General features: G+C 44.1%; 2 protein-coding genes across 3 annotated transcripts in view; one reads left to right on the top strand and one right to left on the bottom strand.

Moving 5' to 3' along the window:
• Window positions 1–14: 14 nt before the first annotated feature.
• Window positions 15–20,984, bottom strand: Betaggt-i (geranylgeranyl transferase type-1 subunit beta). Its single transcript, XM_077700144.1, has 9 exons — window positions 20,738–20,984; window positions 20,385–20,506; window positions 16,377–16,441; window positions 14,394–14,542; window positions 13,185–13,317; window positions 12,162–12,207; window positions 11,002–11,186; window positions 8,210–8,318; window positions 15–4,704 (listed from the first exon to the last, which is right to left on the bottom strand). The coding sequence occupies exons 1-9, from the start codon at window positions 20,824–20,826 to the stop codon at window positions 4,520–4,522; spliced, it is 1,083 nt and encodes a 360-aa protein (XP_077556270.1). The 5' UTR covers window positions 20,827–20,984; the 3' UTR covers window positions 15–4,519.
• A 152-nt stretch (window positions 20,985–21,136) lies between these two features.
• The window catches only part of LOC144170373 (uncharacterized), a 29,082-nt gene continuing 28,883 nt past the window's right edge, over window positions 21,137–21,335 (top strand). The window contains exon 1 of one of the 2 annotated variants that reach the window (XM_077700143.1): window positions 21,137–21,225. In XM_077700143.1, the coding sequence (XP_077556269.1) occupies window positions 21,155–21,225 (71 nt within the window). In that variant the 5' untranslated portion in view covers window positions 21,137–21,154. The remainder of the gene's footprint in view (window positions 21,226–21,335) is intronic. The other variant, XM_077700142.1, reaches the window with a different exon arrangement.

Genomic DNA, 21,335 nt, shown 5'->3' with positions numbered 1-21,335 from the left:
CACTGTCAGAGACCTTTTTCTGCATTTTTAATAGCACAGCCGTGGTCGGCTTGGCAGTTTCATTTTATTCACATTTACGTCACATGTGGATAAAGCATTCATGATGATAGTGTTCAAACTACAGAAGTGCAGTCACACAAACTTGGACCAGATGTACGAAACTTTTAGGCTGAAAGCTTGCTCTTGGCGATAAGCATATGAGAATGGTGGTTATCCTGTTCATTGATTTGTGCAATGAAGCACTTAAGGTCGTAAAATTCTGCACGACGTAATGGGCTGTTGGTACCAGGTAATAAAACTGGCACCAGTGTGGTATCCAGTACTTGGTTGATGCTCAAAAACGTGGTGTTTATGCACGCCCAGATGGACTAAGTACCGTATACCATAGCAGGGCTGGTCCTGTGGCCTTCTGCATTTTCATCTTCACAATGACCACATACTGTGGAAAAATACTTGACATGAGCAGATTTCAGTTTCAGAAACCCCATATGACATGTTTGCCTAATAACACAGGCCAGCCTTGTCTTCTAGGTCTGCACAGTGCCCATACTAACTGAGGCTATCAAAACATCTCGAATCACCATAGCCACTCCATGTACTCGTATAACGTTGGTACAAATATAACTCTCACACTGAGACATAGGTACTCTACATTTATAACGAATTAGGGCGACCAAGCCAAATGTTGCAGCGAGATGCTGCTATGGTTTGACATTAATACTGGTTATCCTTGCAGCTTTTTATCCCTCCAAGCATCCTTTTAAGAGGTTTTTGTAATGTTGAAAAATCAAATAAAAAATCAATCAAATTTGAAACCTTTTGCAAAAGATCTTGCTGCATTGCACAATGGCTGCCAGCCAATTGTGCAAAGCAGGCAACATGTTTTATGATGTTAAAAAACCAGACTGGCTGCAAATTTTTCGCTCATAATGACTCGACACGATGCTTAAAATAAATTCTAGATCTTTTTTTTTTCTTGCAACAAAATAGCACCAAAATATCGTAACCTGCCAAAAGTTGCGTGCTACCAGGTATCACTTTTCTTGTTTTGTACTTCACTCCCAGGGAAATATGCCTTCATAATAAAAAATACCAAAGCCTCCCAGGTTCTGTACAATTGCCACAGCACATGTACAATTGGCAGCAAATGAAACACATTGTGTGCAGTGAAATATAAATCCAAACTTGCAAATTTAAAATAACGAAGGTGTAATGATAGCCGAAAAGATTAGTCCCACCGAGAGAAGGGCTTGCTACGTCGGATATGGGAGGGGCGATGTGAATAAAGTGAGATAAATGTCCAACACAAATGCAATGCACTTATGTTTATAAATTATTCGTACCACCAGTAGATGGGATTCAAAAGTAATAGCAACATTTATGTGTTGTAGTTAACACTTCTCTGCGTTTCATTTTCTCCCGGCTGTATGCATGCATCTAATGGAAACACAACTGCTACGTTTTCCATCTCGCAGCCCTTTACACTCAACAGTTTTTCTCAATAGCTTGTAAAATTAGTCAGAAAACTTATCTATTCCCCCCAAAAACTTGGCATGACCACAACGTTTTCATTATTAAAAATGCAGCACATTCACTATAGCAAGCATATCACATAGGTCGCACTGAAATGAAGAAATAAGCGTTGTAGTTCCCGACTCTGGATAGCTGGTGTCATGACAACCCGACTACATCTTGCTACAAGATCACACTTTGTAGTTGTCATCGCAATGCATAGACTTGGAAAGGCCTGAACAGTTTACGTCTCAGCTTGGTCTCACACAACAGACCTCAGTCCCAACACCATTTCTAGATCTGACAAATAACAACAATGTTTGTTACAAATGCAGCCGCTCCAGTACATACGAACCTTCTGCTGCTGTTAACGTCCCCTGTTGGGTTGTGATAAAATCTTCGCATCATGCACACAAACACACTGAACGATAACGACACATATGGAGTCCGGAGACATGCATGTTGTGCAGCGACATAAATCGGTGAATTCACTGCAACTGCTCAAAGCTGACACACACACCCACACTTGTGAAGTAGTACCACCATAACTTACACCCTTGACTTGATACAGATGTGTGTGAATACAGTTGCCTCTAGTTAATGCGACCTCAGTTCAAGTTCAGTTCGATTTTTCTGCTTATATTGATCATGATCAGAGGTCCTGTTACGATTTAAAGCATTGTGTTTTGACTTAAATTAAATTTTTCACTCCATGCGGGCACATATTTGTGGTTGCAACAGGGTTGAAATAACAGAAGTTGACTAATAAAACTCAGCATGAATAAAACTTGAATCAAATTTGTATTGGCAAAAACTTTAAGTATCTATGGTGGAATCTATACTATTCGGAGATGACCCACACATTTGAATTCAAACCCGAAAGCACTAAACAAAACAAAAATACAATTTTCCCACAAGACTTTTCCCCAGCTCCCATGCAGCTTTAAACGCCAGAATCGGCACAAAAGGTAGCGCACCTTTTTACACTGCCGCAATTTTTGAACTAATCAGATAGCAAGTGCGCCTTTTTCCAGAGAGAGAGCCCACTTTAGCTATTAATGTGCAAGGGCTACCCCTTTCCTCATGATAGCAGCATCTCTACACATGTGGCACTCTTGCCTACTGCAGGGGAAGGTTTGGAGACATAATGGGAAATTGCTCCAGCATTATGGGCAAGCACTGGGCACACCCACTAGGTTTTAAAAGGAAAGTGTCTTGGAGACAGCTTTTACGAAGGCGGCTAGTGCAAGTTTGTTAGACTTGAATTACACAGATTACGCTTGCAAACGTGCAGCGAAGTTTGAGAGATGTACCAAACTTTGTTTGTATTGTGAGCGCTTACTCGTGGACTCGTGGAACTGTCGTAGACTGTGCCTATCCACCTTCCACCAGTGTGGACAATCTCTCACCCGTACATAACCATTATAATCGTCATCTGTACATGATCATCATCATAAGTGACTTGGTTGTGGAGCCACGATCCGACAAGTAAAGGCGGAACCGCTCGATCTGCTGCCTCCGTGAGAGAAGCGTTCTGTCTCCTTACAGTATATTATACAACCTTTGATACTCTGCAGCTATTAATTATGCACGAGTTTGCTTATAAGGAATTCAAACTTTTCAAATTCGAATTGAATTGTTCGAATAAAGTCATAATTCAACTCTAATTCAAAACTGGAATATTCGCAAACCCCTAGGTGATATGTATCACGTTACCCATAAATACACCATGTTTGTGAATGCAGCTTATGCAATTATAATGTGAATAGTTGAGGACGAAATGCAGTTTGAGCAGAGAACATTTGTCAACACACAAACGAGCTTACACTTAAAATCAACTCACCCATAAGCTTTGGGTGAAAACAAAATTAAGCTCTTGCAAAACACTTCAACAGCATTCAAATAACCACAGTTTAAAAAGTGCGATCAATTTTCTTCACTTGAAACAAAGTCTTTTGTGCGACAAACATCATGATAAGATGGTCTTGAGATGTAAACCTTTGGCAAATGCATTCACAAACCAGTCATAGGGTCATAAGCACAGAGAAAAGGTGTTGGCTGCATAAAGAGATGGCACTTTTTTCTCCAACCATTGAATAAAATAGTGTAAGGGCAGCACTCGTGCAAGAACTCCACAACACCCTTTCGGATCCTAAAAATAGTGCCAAAATTTAAGCCACATCAAAGTGCACTCACATCACATCACAGGAAATCACTTGGTAACATCAGACTACGTCAAGTTACAAATAAAGTTAAAAATAAGGTAATCTGCGGTGACAAATGAAGACATTCGTAAACAGCCACAAGTAGCATGGTGTACCTTAATAGTGACAACACCTTAGGAAAATTGCTAGAAAACTGCCAAAAAATAACGAAAAAGAAAAAACAGCACTGTTAACAGTGCTGCTTAATTACCCGTTTGAAAGCAATAAAGCCAAGTGATAAAGAAAGGAAACAGGCTCGCGTTATCTTATATTGACCACTAAATAATCGTTCAACAGTTCCTGTGACACATCAAGGCATTGTGCGCTTCTGTGTTTAAAGAACTGGCCCTAAGTACGGGCTTTCTCATGCAGAGGAAGAATTTCAAGTTTCTTGCTTTAGCCACACGACACCAACACCCTGCTCCAAAAACAGTAAAAGTCACAAAACAATTAAAAAGTGTTGCTTTGCCTTCATGCACACAAGTCAGCTTGTGAATCTCAGTGTTTCCCGTGATCTTCAACATCGAATGCCACGCCTAGTTCCACGCACCTCAGCGTGTAAACATATGAAAACGACAATGAAAAGCATTCCTCCTAACCTTTGCCCAGACAAAACAAAGAGCTGTTAGTAACGTGTATCATCCGGAGGTGTCATTCCTCCCGCTGCATCTTAAAAAGAAAACTGCAGTTTCCGGACAAAGTGGGAGAGATATGTCTGCCACCGAGTGCACAGCTTTCAAACTGGCCTCCAGAGTGAGGAAATCGAACAACCACAAATTCACTACTACACTCGCAAGCGTGCATCATCTGTCTCCAGCGTCGCCCGAACAATGATCGGATTTCTGTTCGAGTGACCTCCAGGAGCGGTGGATGGCCTTCAGGTGGTCTGCTGCTCGCTGGCTAACATTGAGTGCTGGCTGAAGTGGTGCTACTTTTTCCGCACCCATCAATGACAGGCCCGCAATGCCCATGTAGGCATGCATGGGATCTGCACGGGAGATCAATGTCATCAAATGGCGCCAGACTGTCCTGATGGTTATGCTATACATCAAGTCTTTTGCTTGCCGCCTGGCCTGCCTCAAGTTTCGGGCGGCCAATAAACTAGCACGATTCGAGACAATCATTCAAATTTCTGCTGCACTAGGGGAAAAAAATGTTTCAAATGAAAAAAGTGAAGGGTACACAGGAGTTTTCTTTTTTCACATGACAGCACTGCATTTCAAAGCATAATTTTTCAAGCACTAATGTCCAACCAGCTCAACAAATTTTTTTTTCTAAGAAAAGAAGTTAGGCAAGCTTTAACTGTTACCGACAGTGCAGAGAGCAAAACGTAAAACATCACTACACACACCGCATACACAAACAGCTACTGCTTTCACACAGGCCACAACCCCAATCCTTGCTGCAATAATTGTGGAGGAGCAGAGAATGCAACACATTCTATAAGACTGACCAAAGCATTTGCAGGTACCGCCATATTTCCTACAATTAGTAGTGTGTCTGTCTTCAGCAGGATCAGTTTACGCTGAAAATTAGCCTTGGGCCTTGGCGTTACAAAGTCCCCCTCTCTTTTTCTTTCTCTCTCACCTGATAGCCCACCTCTTCCTATGATTCCCTTGTGCAGGCAGAGTAGCAGAGCAGAGTAGCCAGTATGTGTTACTAGCGTTAAGGCACTGCACGGGACACAATTTCTAGGCCCGGCCCAACCTGGCCCGATAGAGACACGGCCCAGGCCTGACAAATTTTTAAAATGTCAGCCCGAGCCCCACAAATCTTTGAAATGTCAGCCCGAGCCCGACCCAAGCCCCGCAGAATTTAATAAAATAAGCTTGGGCCCACCAGACTGTTTTTTTTAAATATCGGCCCAAGACCAAGAGGCTATAAACGTGAGCCCAGAGAAGATTGCTGTTTTTAACCTAAAAATGTAAGCAAAAAGCGACTAGTTTGGCTTAAATATTTTTTTTAAAACTTGGGCCGAGCTTTGTACAACTTAAGCATCTCGACTTAGAAGCTGCATTTTCAAGAGTCACGGTGAAGTAGGCACTTCACTTACTACAGTCTTCGAAATCAAGGCACACCGAGGATCCTTTAAATGATTCCGAGAAAAGTGGATATTTTTTTATTTATACAATTCTTGAACAAATACTATTTCATTTCTCGTTATGTTTCTCGCTCCTTGCTACATGTTTTTGTGCATAAACAATAAATTGTCTATGGACTCTTTCTTCAGGTAGGCCCATCTTGCTTGCATGATGTATCCCGCCGTGCTAAAGTTCTGTTCGCTGCTAGCACTTGTAGCAGGGATGCACAGGATGCGTTTGGATAGAAGGGACAGTTTAGGAATTTCTTCTCATGCGCTCTCCAGAAGTCACAAAGCTCAGACACACCTGAGCATGAGTAGTCCTCCTTGCCATGCAGATACTCCTCCAATTCATCTCTAGCTGCCTTGCCATCCTCCTCATCACACCAGTCTTGAAACAAACCCAGGCACCTTCTTTTCGAAGCGGGCTCTCGAATGTCATCATTAGTTTCATCTTCATCTTCGGTCATTGTTTCATTGACACGGCCAAGCAGCTCTCTGACGTGCGCGTATACTTCAAGGTGATCCTCCTCAGGCAACATGCGCAGTTGGCGGAACTGAGGCCAGAGAAATGTGGCGGTCTTGTGGAGGAGGGAAATTTTCAGTTTTGTTTTCGGGAAATGACGAGCAGAGGCCTTCAGCTTCTCGATTTCTACTGGCTCTACTGCAGACATGGGAGCACGTTCAAGATGTTTCTTCAATGCGGAAGCATACAGCACAACCAAAGGAAGTGTTGGACGTTCTTCCTCCTCGATCGTGTCACTAGCATCTTCGAATGGTTTCAGGAACTCGATTAACTCGTCCAGTGTTGCCATGTTCACACTTTCCATCATATAATTGTTTCTTGACTCCAGTAAAGCTTCTACCTCCTCGAACTGGGAGCAGACAGACTTTAGCATGGATACCTTTGAATGCTATTTGGTGGGGACTTCCTGACTGACAGTTTGCTTTAGCTGGCTTAAAAAAATTATGACGGCTTTGGTCGTCAGTACTGTTTTGCTAACCAACAGAACCTTATTGACGAAAAATTCCTCAGCAAACAAGTTTCGCAGAACAGTGTTCAGCATGTGTGCGCTACAATCTATTCTGCCATAGGCCTGCAATGCGCACACAATATTTGTTCTTTGGTCAGTTACGAACTTTGCTTTTTTGAAAGCGGCATCACATACTCCAAGCTTCATGAACCTTCGTACTATAGTTCCTTCCAAATGTTGCCCCTGATTTTCTGTTCATTGGGAAAGTCGCACGTGAACACAACGCCGCAGCGCATGCTCCAGTTAGAGTCGATATAATGCGCCATAGCTGTCGTGTAGGCGAGCTTTTTGCAATCACCCGTCCACATGTCAGTTGTTACTGTGCACCTGCTTTTACTGAGCGCAAGTTGGATCTCGGGCAGCATGTGGTCTCCTAAAGCCCCCGCAAGTTCGGCGACTTTTCGCGACACAGTTGTGAGATGCCGCAAAATATCTTGGGCGTTCACTTTGCCATATCTAGCACTGATCTGAACCAGCTCCTTTGCAGCTGCCTTGAAGCTGCTGCTGCTGACAACATCTAAGTGATGCATGTCTTTCGCACAAAGGCGCACGCACGCGATGTCACTTTCTCCTTTACGTCTGTAGGCACGGGAGGTTTAGGGCATTGAGGTGAGAAAAAAAAAGAAATACTTCCACTGTTCAATGAAACATTGCACTTGTGACGACTGTGATGAAGCGTCTCAGTCTTCGAAGAATTACAGACCAAAAAAAATTTGCACGACAGACACTGAACGTCCTTCGGACACTGCCGTTTTGGAGTTCACGACTGTTAAAAATTTTTCCCATACAAAGCTCTTGGAGCGCCTCTTCTCCACAAGTCAGCAATTCCCACAGGATAAGCCATGCTTAGCTCACCGGCCGTTGCTGATGGAGCGCCACCTTCCATTGCAGCCACTGGGGCAGCGAGTGGCACTACAGACATTGTCAACTAATGGAAGGCGTGAAATGTGTGGCACAGAGTGTCGCGTGCAGGACTCTCGCCACCTCGCAAACCCCTGCAGCCGTTAAGAACTCTGGGCTGCCTGCCAAACATGCGGCCCTCCCTACCTTTGTACCTCAGAGCGACCTCGTGGGGAGGCAAGGCTGACGAGAAGCGGGTGTTTTGACTGCTTGCTGTGCCTCCGGCTGTTAGGGAACGGCTATGTGTGCAGGCCATGGAATGCTGGTGCAGTAAACCCGGCTTCAGCCGGGGCCAAGGTCTCGCAACCGCACTGCCAGGGCAGTGTGCAGTGCACTAGTTTGCATATGCTGCCCACCCCCTCTCTCCCTTTCTCTGTGTATGTGCGTGTATGTGTGTAGCCCTACTAGGAATATCTGTGCATGTAGACATTGCACGTTGATGTCCTAAAATGTTTAGTTTCAAAGGCACTACCACCTACCCGGGTCGCTGCCAGGCCATTTGCTGAAGCCACCAGTAATTTCATCCTGAGTCGACCGAAGAAATTCGGAATTCTCCTTGTAGTCAATGAATTGAAAGGCACCTAAAAGCTGCATAAATAGAAAAAGGAACAGTGACACAAAAACCTGTAAATTAACAAATATATGTGCTTAGCTAGGTAATCAATCGCTGCTTATTTTTTAACGTATACATGTGCTTAGCTAGGTAATCAATCGCTGCTTATTTTTTAATCAGAAAATAGGTGCAATGGTACGCCAGGTTTTCTACTCTGATCGATAACCATAATTTGCATTTTAAGTGGAGATTTCAAATTCAACCGTTTTATCAGATTCTGAACAAGGAAAAGAAAAAGAAGACCAGTTAAAAGTTTCATGTAAGAGTTCATTGAAGAACGTCAAACTACCATATTAGCTATAAAATAACAACATTTAATGTCTATTCACCCTGGGCTTATGCGTACCATTGTGCAATATCAAATGTGTACACTTTGAGAGTACAGCACATGGTCATTCTTGCAAAATGCCACCAGTTTCAGTTGGGCGTAAAAATGGCCGAACGTTGACACAGTAGCACCAGCAATGAAGAGTTACAGCAGAGCAGATGACTGGTCCCAGTACGGTACCCTGTAGGTGACTGGTGCCACTGTGCGCGCGATAGGTCTGAAACTAGCTGTGTGCTGCCCATGTACCGGGCACCGTACCAAGACCAGTTCTACGGGCTCTGATAATAGGGTGCTAATAACAGTAATACAGTCAAACCCGACTATATCGAACCCGTTTACATCGAATTATCCCATATATCGAACAATTAATGTGCACTATAATGTTACCGGGAGAATATATAGCAAAAAGTACGGCTACATCGAACAAAAAAGGCAGCCGCAACCTATATATCGAACTTCGGCAGCGCAAGATTGCCCCCGAAGTTGGCTTTCCCGCGCGGCAGCTGGGCGAGCTGCCTACGCCTCCTCCCCCAGTTTGAAAAGTCACTTAGCCCAAGCGCTCGCGCTCTCGCTCGCTCTGACAGCCACCCCCTGGAAATAGTGGTTGGACCACACTCTCCCGCTGTCTCGCCAGTCTCGCGCGGCGGGCTCTCTCTCCCCTCGCTTCTACGCATGCTTCCCTTTTCGTGTTTTCGCGGTTGACGACGCATCGGTACGCCTTGCTCATCCTTGTTCAACTGTGAGGACTCGACGAGTTCCGCCCCGCCCCCATGTTCCGATGCTCTTCACGCGCTGAGCGTTCTTCGCCGCCACTGCGCGGCAATAGAAGGCTGTGGGCTCAGCTGTTTCGAGTCACTTGACAATGTTGAAAAGTGTGTGCTCAACAATGCTTCGAAAGTGATGAAGCAAAAGAAGATCGGAGACTATTTCTCGCGCTAGTGTGCCCGCGGAGCATGTATCTTGCAAGTAAACAACAGTTAGTGATGAGGTACGTTCTGTGCATTGTCAAATTCTTTAAACATTATATTTCGAATTATATGATATATCGAACTAATGACCGTTTTTTGCGAGTTCGATATATCCGGGTTTGACTGTAGTAATAACAATAATAATAGCACTTTAATAATTGTGTGCAGACTGGGTAACACAAGCAACTCAGAAGAAGCATGAATAATAACTAAAGGTAGGCTGGCCAGTGCGCATACCATAACCATTCACTAACAAAAGCAAGAACCTGATAACAAATTATCCTGCACAAGCAGCAGAATGGTTACCAATATATGGCAGTGATCGAAATTTCCACCGGTTCATTATTTTATGTTATACCAATACGTATGAAAATATGAATAGCAAGAGGAACATAAGATGCCTTTCAAAGCCCATTAGCAACAAGCCGAAGTTAACATTTAGAATATCCGCATTCAGGGATCGTGATCCTGCCACAAAAGGCAGAATAAGAAGGCCACCACCTCGACTGCTACACATACATTTACCAGCTACGGCACGAGATCAGCGTCTATTGTGGCTTGCGAAAAGGAGCACAGTTGGCATTCCATGTCTTTCAATGCAAACATTCTCAAGATTTGTTCTCCCAACTGCACAAGCCTGGTTAGAAAGAAATTCTTCCTTCATTATTCGCAGGATTCAATTTCGTAAATAAATGCGATAAATGTGACCCATAATGCATTAGTGGAATACTCAGAGAAGTTCTGCTCTCATTCCGTAATGTGCTTCCTACAAGATTATTAGGATAGTAAGGGCTGAGGTTGGGGGCTTTCTTAACAAGTAGAAACACTCTTACAGCTGTTTCCTGTGTATTGCACTTTCAACTCCAGTCCCACTTTCGTCTGTGTGTTCATGGCACCTCCTACATGCCAAAGCAAAGCTGTGTCTATTGTTCTTCGTGCTTTAGTGCTACAGGAGTGGAAGTGCAAGCCGCCTTTCATAAAGCCAGTCCTCCTATTACACAGGCTGTGGATACCTGCCTATTGATGCACAAATTTCGCTGATATCCTAACTAGCCTGCCAAACATTCAAACCAGTCAGAATAAACAACTGCGGTCACTTCCGTGAGCATGACACTAACGATGCTTTCTGCCCAACTCTAGCACGACAAGTAAACAGATTCTGGACATAAGCCATGCAATACTTAACCCGAAAGATTTCTTACAACTCTGAAACTTAGCGCAATAAGTCTCGAAAACTTCCTGTAAATATTCTCATTTTCTCTCAAAACGAGTCATTTTTAGAGGTATCCATAATTAGAGGATCGCAGGGGCGCCAAAAGTAAATAAAACACGAGTGGGTTGCCCTCAGTGCAAAGCACGCACCTCGAGTGCAGCGCCCACCCAGAAGGCGTAGCAGGTGTCGATGGGCTTGTTGGGGCGCCCCTGGAACCCGGTGAGCTGCCGGTTGAGACACCACCGCTGCAGGCTCCGCAGCTGCCCTTCACTCAGGGCGCACTTGAGGCGGTCCATCAGGACAAGCGATGCCACCGCACAGTACGTCGACCCACCTGCGTCAACACCAATTTTAGCAGCTTGCTATCCCCCTTGCCAAAGCCACCCACTGTGACAGCTCACAACACGTTGCTTTCACCCAGGACCTTTCTTGCTCGAAACAAATTTCGAAGGGTTGTTCAACGAGTGCACGTAAATGGGCAGTGCAAAAATAACCTGACTTTCCAGCAGAGCACCGCGATTTTGAAAGGGCCCTGAAGCACCCTCCATTTGAGGTATGGCGTACACACGAACTCACACAGTATGCTTAAGTGACCTCCACCTTTGCCAGAATTTTGTTAATGCAATGAGTATTAATGGACTTATCGTATATCAAAAGAGCGCACATTATGACAAATATTTTGAGTGAATACTTTGAAACTTTCGAATACTAAAACTGTGGCCTAAGTGAATATTGAATAATGTTTGAAACACTAAATTGATCAAATATTTTTAAAATTTGAATAATTGCGCATGCCGAACAAGTTCAGTAATAGAGAGTAAATACCACCTTCACAGTTTGAAAGTCAAGGTAACAAAATGCCATTGAGACGCACAAGATACGCTACTCTAAGAACAAGCGGCGATAGCGGGACAAGATGTTCTCACTGCAAAAACCCTCACTTGAGGCGATTTGCAACCGCTGTAAAAAAACTTGTGTACTTTTTATAATACGATAAGCAAGATTTTCATGTCTGATGGAGTACCGCAATACAATCGACAGATCGAAAGATCACTGAGGTTGAAATACATTTTTCAAATGTATCTCAGTCCAGAAATATAGTACGCTGAAGTACTGTGATACTGCCCATCCTTGGTTAACCCTTATTCTGCAAAAGGATCTCCCACATATCAATTCTGCTGGCCCACTAATTGCCCCGAACATGTGCCCGTTATGCCGACGACCAAACAGGTAGCCACTTTTCAAATGCAGCAGTGGTTGAAATTGCCAAGGAAAAGAGAGAAAACAGACGCTGAACAGGTGGCCTCACCATGGGACTCAGTTCCGGGATATGGGGATATTCCTCCATCATAGCCCTGTCGAGAACAAGCAGGTTCATGTGATGTGACAGATGCACAAAAAAAAAAAAATTAAAGCCGTTACACTCAATGTGAAAGCTGTCATAAGTGCAGAGCAGTGATTCGCCGTAATGGGCTGTAGCGCCATTATCTGCTCACTGCTACTACCCAATGCAATTCAAATTTCCTACCCGCCGCGGTGGCTCAGTGGCTAAGGCGTTGCGCTGCTGAGCACGAGGTCGCGGGTTCGATTCCCGACCATGGCGGCCGCTTTTCTGATGGAGGCGAAAAGCAAAAAAGCCCGTGTGTACGAGATTTCGGCGCACGTTAAAGATCCCCAGGTGGTCAAAATTAATCCGGAGCCCTCCACTACGGCGCGCCTCATCGCCCGCGTTGCGTCGGCGCGTTAAACCCTAGAATCAATCAATCAATTCAAATTTCCTGCCTTCACAGTGCTCGCGTGGCCCCTGCCTGAAACTGCACCAGCGGGAGTTCTGTTCTTTCTGTGCTTGCGTTTCCTCCCGCACGTGCCGGCATTGCACTGCCACTTCTTTTCGCTCACTATCGCAAAAACCAACCCAACGAGCATTCCTAACTAAATGAACGCAAGCGCTGCCGGTTAATTACGTATATTTTGCATCAAATGTACCTACACTTTTGTTTGCGCTAAGTAACTGGGAGATGTATGACAAGCGCCAGTAATTCACGAGTTTCAAATGCTTATGATTGTATAAACCGCTTCGGTTTCGAAGCCTCTGGGTTACGTCGCGACGACAGAACGCAGTGTGGCTCTACTTAGGTCCAGCAAGCAAGCTACGCGACAGGGCGAGCCCCTGAAGTGCTCTGCACTTAAAAGATTTGTATTTTCATGCCACAGCATTGCAATATCCTGTGGTCTTCACACAGGGTGCTCTACCGAGCACAAACTCTGGGCAGCCTTCATTTCACGTAGCCTACATTTAAAAGGAAGGATGTCTGCCATTGGCAGCACTTACGTAGCAGTCCTGAATAAAGCTCACAGCCTTTTCTTTGTCGAACCCAGACCAGTCGTGTAGCATGAAGCAGATGGCAGCAGCGCAGTACACAAATCGCATGTCATCCTCGGTTCCGTGGACGAGAGCCGAGAAGCTGCGGAGAGAAAAAACAACGGGTGTTGCGATGTCAACAAAATGGGAGTAAGCAGACAGCACTTTGCCACCAGCAAAGTGTTTAGAACCCCCTGATAATTCTAGTATCACTTGCACACTTGCTGTAGGGATTGCGACTATTACGTGAACCTCTTCCGCACAAACACTGTAACAGACAGCGTTTGTGCACAAACGCAGGCTGTAACAGCACAAGCAGCATGATCACTGTTATAGCACAAATGCTGTTACAGCCAGGAGGCTCTCCCGTCTTGCGCATGTGCGACGAGAGAGTGCGCCTAGCAGGTTCACTTGGCAAGGGTGGTGCTTTCGCCCTCTTCCTCGTTGCTTTGCCCAATAACCGGTTCCCACACTGCAACTTCAGCGCCACCAACTGGCTAAGTGTAGCAGGACACTGAATGACAAGGGGACAGGGTCTTGACTTCCCGAACGTGTCGCGTGCGAACCTTTGTGCTGAACGTTCATGTGTGGTGAGAGGACGTTCCTGGTTCCCTTGGAGTGCAATCTACCCACGGCAGCAAGATACCTGATGCTCCAGTATTCATCAGTGAGTCGAACCATCTGTAACTCTACAGTGCTGTTTAATGCCATGCTTCCAATGTTATTGTTATGGCCTGCCGTTAGTCTGTACGTGGTATAGTGTTTGTTTGTTGCAAGAAGCACCGCCCGGGATGTTTTGCCCTGTCGCCTCCTGCCTTTGTCTCCTCAAACACTCAGCCCACCGCAAGCCAGCACTCGCATGGCATGTTTGCCGAGCGTGGATGGCTGCGAGGTGAAGAATAACTAGTGTGTGAACATTTACACCGCACTGATTCATGCCTGGGCACGAATGAGTGGATACATGTTCCCTGGGCAAAGCGTGATTATAGTTGTAATGATGGTGAAGATGACACCATCAACAATGACGACGATAGTGGGTTTGCAACCCCCATGTCATGATCCTTGCACAGACCATAGCAGCAAGTACTGCACAAGGTATGAGTTTCCATTTTGCAAGGCATACCATACAAAATTTAACGATGGGTCTGGACACCCCATCCGAGATCTGAACGTACGTACCTTCCAGATTCGTGCTGTAAAGCTTTGAGGCCTTGCATGATTGCAAACCTGTCCACTCTGCTCAGGTCGTCTCCCAGAATAATGAGGGTCAGCAGGGCAGTGTACGTCATGGCAATGTGGCCGCAGTTTAAGTCGCTTGCACTATCGTACTGCGGGAGAAAAAGCAGAGATAAGAAAAAACCTACACCTCCCTGCTTTTCTTTTCTTTTTTTTTTTTTTCTGGCAACCTTTAACAGGATTTTCACTTCACAATCAAACTTGTTGAACATGGGGAAAATAATTTTAAATGCCAGGGCTGCAGACACAATTATTAGACGACTGCTTTTGCTTTGTTGTTTTCCTTTAAGGCAATACATTTGAACTCCCACTTATGCGACATTGGTTGCATGCTCAAGAAACACCCCGTGGTCCAAAATTAATTCGCAACCCTCCCCAATGGCATCCCTCTCCGCCCAGTACGTGTACCTTTTGCATGTGAGACATATCATTTGAATTTTGTCACAATTAAACAAGAACCTAATAAAATTTTCAACAGTAATAAAAGACGTGCTGGTTGAACCCCAAAAACCATCCCTTTGGTATACATATATGCCTGATGCATGCAAGCAATTATTAGCTGCATACAGAGCCTTCCATAACTAGTTCTGTTTTTGGCTAAAGACAAAAAAAGCCCCAAAAATGTCTGCGAGAAAAATTTTTGCTTTTGGGGATTTATACAAGAAACATGATTTTTTTTTTAATTAACAGAGGCAAAACAAATATTTTAAATGCGCACAATAAGTGGGCCCCTGACGGCACCCATGCAAGTATCTTAGAACACATAAAGAACTTTGCATCCCAGCATTTCGAACACTGTGGAATTCTGTCAACCAAGGGGGCTTGTGCTGAGTACATTCGTTTGTGCAAAGAATCCATATTCGGAAAGCTGCTGCACTATATTCCTATTTTGACAGTTGCCAAGCAAGGTTGTTCCTCCTTAAAGGCACACTAAAGGCTGAAGGACGTTTCTTTTTAACTGGAGGATCACACCTTCCAAAGCTATTTTAGATGTTGTTCAACGACAAACGATGCTTTGCATGTTTAGAAATTAATAATTGACTTTAACAATGTTCTCTCTTGTATCCGTTCCATTTTTTGGCGACGCAAAGCATTGTTGCACATCATGACGAGAGGGACTGCTGGCAACGTCATCCAAGCAAGCGAGGTGCTGGAGCCTATGAGAAGCAGCAGAAAATACCCACAGCAGCTGGCGGCAGCTGGCCGAGCATGCTGCATAGCTGATTTATCTAGTAATCTGAGACTTTTGTCACTGGCTGTCGTATATAAATAGACATGAACCGTGAAAAGGGGCCCTGGCTCACGCATTCACCAGTGCAAGTTTTCTGGCTGTACTTGCACAACAATTCAAAACATTTGCCCAAAATCGAAAGAAACCTTACAACCAGTTATAGTGAGAAAACCTGCTTGACAAAGTTAGAGCAGAAGTTTGTGCCTTTTAAGAAACGTGTGCTGCTCAGCAAAGAAGTTCCCGCATACGTATATTTTTTACATTTAAATTTCCCTGCCTTGCTGTTTCCAGAAAAATGCTTATACAAAGAATACCAATCGCATTTCGCTGCTCACTTTTTGTGACGTCCTCAATTGCAGTGCGGGAAAGCATATGGGGCCGCTATACCTGCTCCATGTTCTGACATTTATTGTGGGCTTATCAAATAACTGTTACTTGCCGAGTGCAGAGAAGAGGAAAACGAAATACAGGGCGCCACTCTTACTACGAAAGACAAAACCCCTTTTCCTTTATGATCAATTGCGTCACTTATCAGCATCACGTTCCCTTGACAATGTGGCTGGGCCACTGCCTTCACGTTGCCAGTAATATAGAGTGCGACAGCACATTAATAGGGAACCACTGTGTACAGTCAGTACGTAAATATGCAATGAAGGAGCTGCAACACACTTTAAGAAAACAGGTGACAAGCTTACCGGGCAGTTCTCCTGGCAGTTAGTAGCATGAGATCCCTTGAAGCCACAGCGGTCAAGATTAGTTCCTGGTTGCAGCAGAAAATGTGCAAAAATTAGGGGTGAGCAAATATTCTTGATTTCAAGTACAAATCAACTAGCTCTTGTTGTGCAGTTTGTGTTCGATTTGAGAATTTGATATCGCTCTCCTTCTTCAATTATCCAGCTATGGCTGTATATTTGCGCATACAATTATTCAGGTTTGCATTGACTGTTAAATGTGCCATGGGTGGCAGCTAAACTTGCGCTTACCCCAAAACTCAGCAGTGTCGGAGCCATTAGCCACTGCAATGTCAGACATTAGGGAACAGAGAAACACAAACGCCTGTTTTAGTTTATTCACATTTATTGCAGCCCAACAGCACCTACACTTGTTAAGAGCTCTGGCTGTGTTAAAATATGCAATAACGTACGGCGCGTAAGTACTTGGTAATTGATAGAAGGTTCTAATACAATTCCTTCTTTTTTTTCACATATTTTTATACAATTTGATTAGAGAATTTTACAATTCGAACTCCCCTAGCAAATAGGCATACTTGATAACACGCTGCAGCATAATATGTATTAACATACTTTCCAGAAAAGGGGTACATCACATTTGCGAAGAAAGACTCCTTAGCCGAATTGGTTATTGAGCAACCCGTTGGAAAAATGCACAAGACAGCAATTCATCCAATAAAACAGGACAAAAAATTCAGCAAGGTGAAACACACTCTACAGACATAATGAATGTTTCAATCGCAAATCTATTATTTCACAAACATTTTGTACTAGAAGCAATTTTGTTCCCAATTTTCACCCCAGTAATCGAAATGAGGCGTCGACCATAAGTGCTGATTATGGAAAGATTTGAATTGTTGTGCAATGCCTTCCCGGTACCACACTTTGAAGTAAGACACATTGTTAAAGGATATGGCGTGTTTTGGTAACTATTCTCCCCCCCATTAGTGCAGTTCTGTAATCCTTCACTATGTTAAATGGCACTACATTTACACAAAAAATGGGTGCTGCAGGAGGAGGGTTTTTATGCGCTGAGGCTATGGTCCTGAGTGCCCTCTTTCATGTAGTGTTAAATACCCAAGATTAAACACACTATGTTAAGTGACAGTGGAACAAGTTAAAATAAATTAGACATAATAAAGATTCACCAAGGTGTTTCAGAAAACACCCAAAGCTTAAATTTTTGCACAATTCCTTGATGGGAGGGGTCCAGTTCATTACGGAATCAAACGTTTCTCTCACGCACTTATGTTTCACGTACCCAGGAGATACATCCAAAGGGAAAAACATCCGCATGGCACACGGTGTATCCATACAAAGGTATGTGAACAGACTCTAATCCTCGAATTAAAGTCTGCTGAGAAGCTCAAGACATTAGCCACCAAACTGTTAATAATGGTTGGGACAGTGCTGACGGAAGGTTCTGAAAGCGAGTGCGATAGGTGTGTTTCGGCAGGTGTGGATGTTTTGTTGTGTAGTCAGTGCTTGTGCACGTTTCGTCTCTGCATTTGAATTAGTCTGCCTGCCGCACTTTAGGAATTTCAGAGACCAATTCGTAGTATAGCCAAGATAAGTTTGCCTATCTATGAATTTCAGAGTGAGCAGGTTGCAGCTGTATAGGGCTGTGTTGAATAGGCATGCAAAAACTTGCACAATGTAAAGGCAATCATTGCAGACAGTCGTGTTCCACAAAGCACTTCACTACACAATGGAGAAAGACAGATAAGACTGCAGGCCTTATTAGTGAACGATATTACGTATATATTTAATTTGGCTGTTGCTTATTGTCATAAAAATCTGACTGCCTTCCTAGGTTTTCCTTGCCTATACGCCACGAGCTTCACGATTGCTGCGCCACCTGTTGCCACTTCTCCACGGCGCTTACGGGATGACCGCTGCGCAGCTGATAGCAGCTCATGCAGTGTTTTGGCTCTCTTTCACTTCTTTTTGCCTTTCTGTGCCCTAAACAACTTGTTATGGCGATGTCTGTAAGCAAATAGTATGTTTAGGGCACTTAAAAAAAAACGCCAACAAGAGCTATCCGGGAACGCGGTACTGCACGCTTCTTCACCGCTCTTACGGGCGTCGGCGACAGCAGCAGCATATCACCATTGTCATCTCCGAATATGTGAGGCGCAAATGAATTCTATTGTCGTATCGTTTAGACCTGATACTGGCACAGCCAGAGGTTAGTTTGGTTTGCAGAGCGGACAACGAATGCGGCTTTGTTTCGAATATATACGTCGTAGAAAAATATGATTCAGGGATGTGATTACCTAATAACTGACAATAACTTGTGCCTTTTATAAGAATAGCGGCCATGCAAACATGTTAAGCATATTCCAAGTCTGTGGGTCGTTATGTGCCCACTCCCACCTGATAGCAAGGAACAAGGAGAATTAATGAAACCACAGAAAAATAAATGGTCTGCCAAGTCCGGAAGCAATATACTAGCTCGTATGGGAATGAAAAATCTTAGTGCAGCTTCAGAAATGCTAGAGACATTCGTCTTAACCTAAGCAAGGTAGGACTCACTAGACCAACTAGATCCGAAATGAACTGATATTTTCCAAAACAGGGGAGGGAAAGGGGGGTGCTTAACTATCGTTGCGTACAAATGCGGAGCGAAATCAAGGAATGACCGTTTTAGTAATCACACACACAAGCTCCGCGTTCACTTTTGTTTTGTTTTTCGACTTTAACGAACTGCTGATCAATCGGCGGACACATTTTTTGAAGTATACAGTAAGCAAGTTCACAAACGATAAAAGGTGTCGTTGGAAGAATGTGGTATCTGATAAGGCCCTCTGATTTCGCTTTTGTGCTAGATTCTTCAGGCACCCTGTGTCATATGACGGTGTTTCGAAGAAGCATTTAGTCACGGACGCAGATATAAGTGGAGGATACAAGTAGCAGATGATGACCGTTTGCGAGGGCTCACCTCGCAACAAGACGACCCAGCCATAAATTCTTTGTGCTGACTCCCGCATGTAATTTTGCATTATCCATCGTACTTATTGCGTACAATGTCCATGAAATTTGCGCTACATTAGCTTGTTCAAGGTAGTGATCAATATCTGAGATATGAAGCGTAACTGGCGTGCTAACAGGTATGAGAGCTCCGCTAGATTATGTAAGCACACGAAACCGATTTCCATCGTAGTGCATAGCCGTAGCATGAGCATCTGAACGAACGCGGCTTACGGAGGTACTGCTAGTAAATTTCAGTACAGTGAAATTACAATCAGCTCCATGCATATGCCGGTTTTGCGATGCCGGCCTGTGACACACACCTGGAGCTTATGCAGACTGAATGTGCCACACTAAGATCACGTCAGAAGCATTTACACTCTCGTAAATACACCACATTTGCGAGCAGAATGACTGCTCCACATAAATATATATTTCCAACGCATTCAAACAGCAAATATCAGTCGCGAACGGCGACTGCGACAGTGGTGAGCGGGCCGGAGACTCCCGCGACTGCTTTCGAAACGGGCCGCTAGGGAGATTTCAGTGGCGCCCCCACAGGCAGCGCTCAAGGCGTATTTTAGCAATGCCGTTGATACGAGTCATGTAGACGATGGGCCAAGTTCTCTGTTTGCTGCTTCATTTTTTTTTTTTTTATCATCGGAATTTTAACTATCTCTGCAAGAAAGTTGCTCACGAAAATTATACACAACTTTCTGGCCAGCATTTTAGATTGTCAGGAAACATGATCTATGTAACAACCCTTGCACAAATGCAAGCACTACAAAGTCGTTTATTTCTATACATTTTGGAAAAAAATAGTAACTCATCGTATAAAATTTTATGCGTGCTGAGCACTTATGCAGTTACGGCTTTGTTAGGAGGTAAGATCTTTTTCTTAAATTGGTCGCAGTGCAGGATAATAAAGATAAACTTCTTTCACTAAAGCACCGGCTGCTTGAACTGATCTGGATCGCAGTGATCAGCAGGACGCGTACTCACGATCGGAATTCGGCAGCACCTGTAGCGAATAAATCCATTCGATGATGTGCTCCTTGTTTTCTATTGTGTCCAAAGCATTAAGTAGATCCAGGCCAGACACAGCGAAGTAAGCCACAGTCATCCTGGAAAACGAGAATGTGGTATGAGCCACAGCCGCACATTTCAGATCTGGCATCAAGATTCGAACGGCACATTTCCTGGGCGTCGTTACAGATTTCTGCGCACTTCAGCACCACCCTCAGTAGACGTAGACAGGATATAACACATCAAAATCAAGAAACCTGTCAAGCTTTCACCCATTTTAGCTTAGACCTTACAGTGGTTCACGCGGTCGTGTGTTTATTAGGCTTTACCTCATTTCATCCAACGATGACATAGCACAGGGGAGTACATTGAGGCACCTGTGGAAAAACTTGATGTGCTGTGCCCTGAGAAAAACCATCGTGGTGACAACACGCCAACACTGCTTTAAACTGAGCGTGAAAAGTTAAAATGTCAACAAAACAACTCGCATAGCGGTCGGTGCTAGCAGACCGCCCCGAAACCAGCACGTTTTACGGGACTCCCTCGCTCGTACGTTGGTTTAAACCAGTGCTGCCATCTTGACGTATTGACGACTAATTATATCACGCATAATTACTTTTTTAAAGCCTTAAGGGCAAAAAATAAGTTTGCACTGACGAAAATAATTTTATATGAGTAAATATTCGAATAATAGCGACGATTGATTCAATCGTCAGGAGCCAAATTATGGCTGGCGCCAAGTAGCAATGGCGGCAGTCACTGCCAGTAGTATGCTAGAATTTGTTCGCCGTATTTTTCGCGAACGCCGAGACCATGGGTACGAATGACATCAATAATCATCTTTTTTAAATTGTTTGACATGTCCGTTTGGTATTTCTGCCACTTTAAGCTGTCCAGTGCCTTCATTTAGCCGGCGCACATTGAGAT

Source organism: Haemaphysalis longicornis, unplaced genomic scaffold, assembly GCF_048455015.1.
Source record: "Haemaphysalis longicornis isolate Haplotype H1 unplaced genomic scaffold, Haemaphysalis longicornis Haplotype H1 scaffold_2, whole genome shotgun sequence".
Taxonomy (NCBI): Eukaryota; Metazoa; Arthropoda; class Arachnida; order Ixodida; family Ixodidae; genus Haemaphysalis; species Haemaphysalis longicornis.
This window is presented reverse-complemented; position numbering and strand designations above follow the sequence as displayed.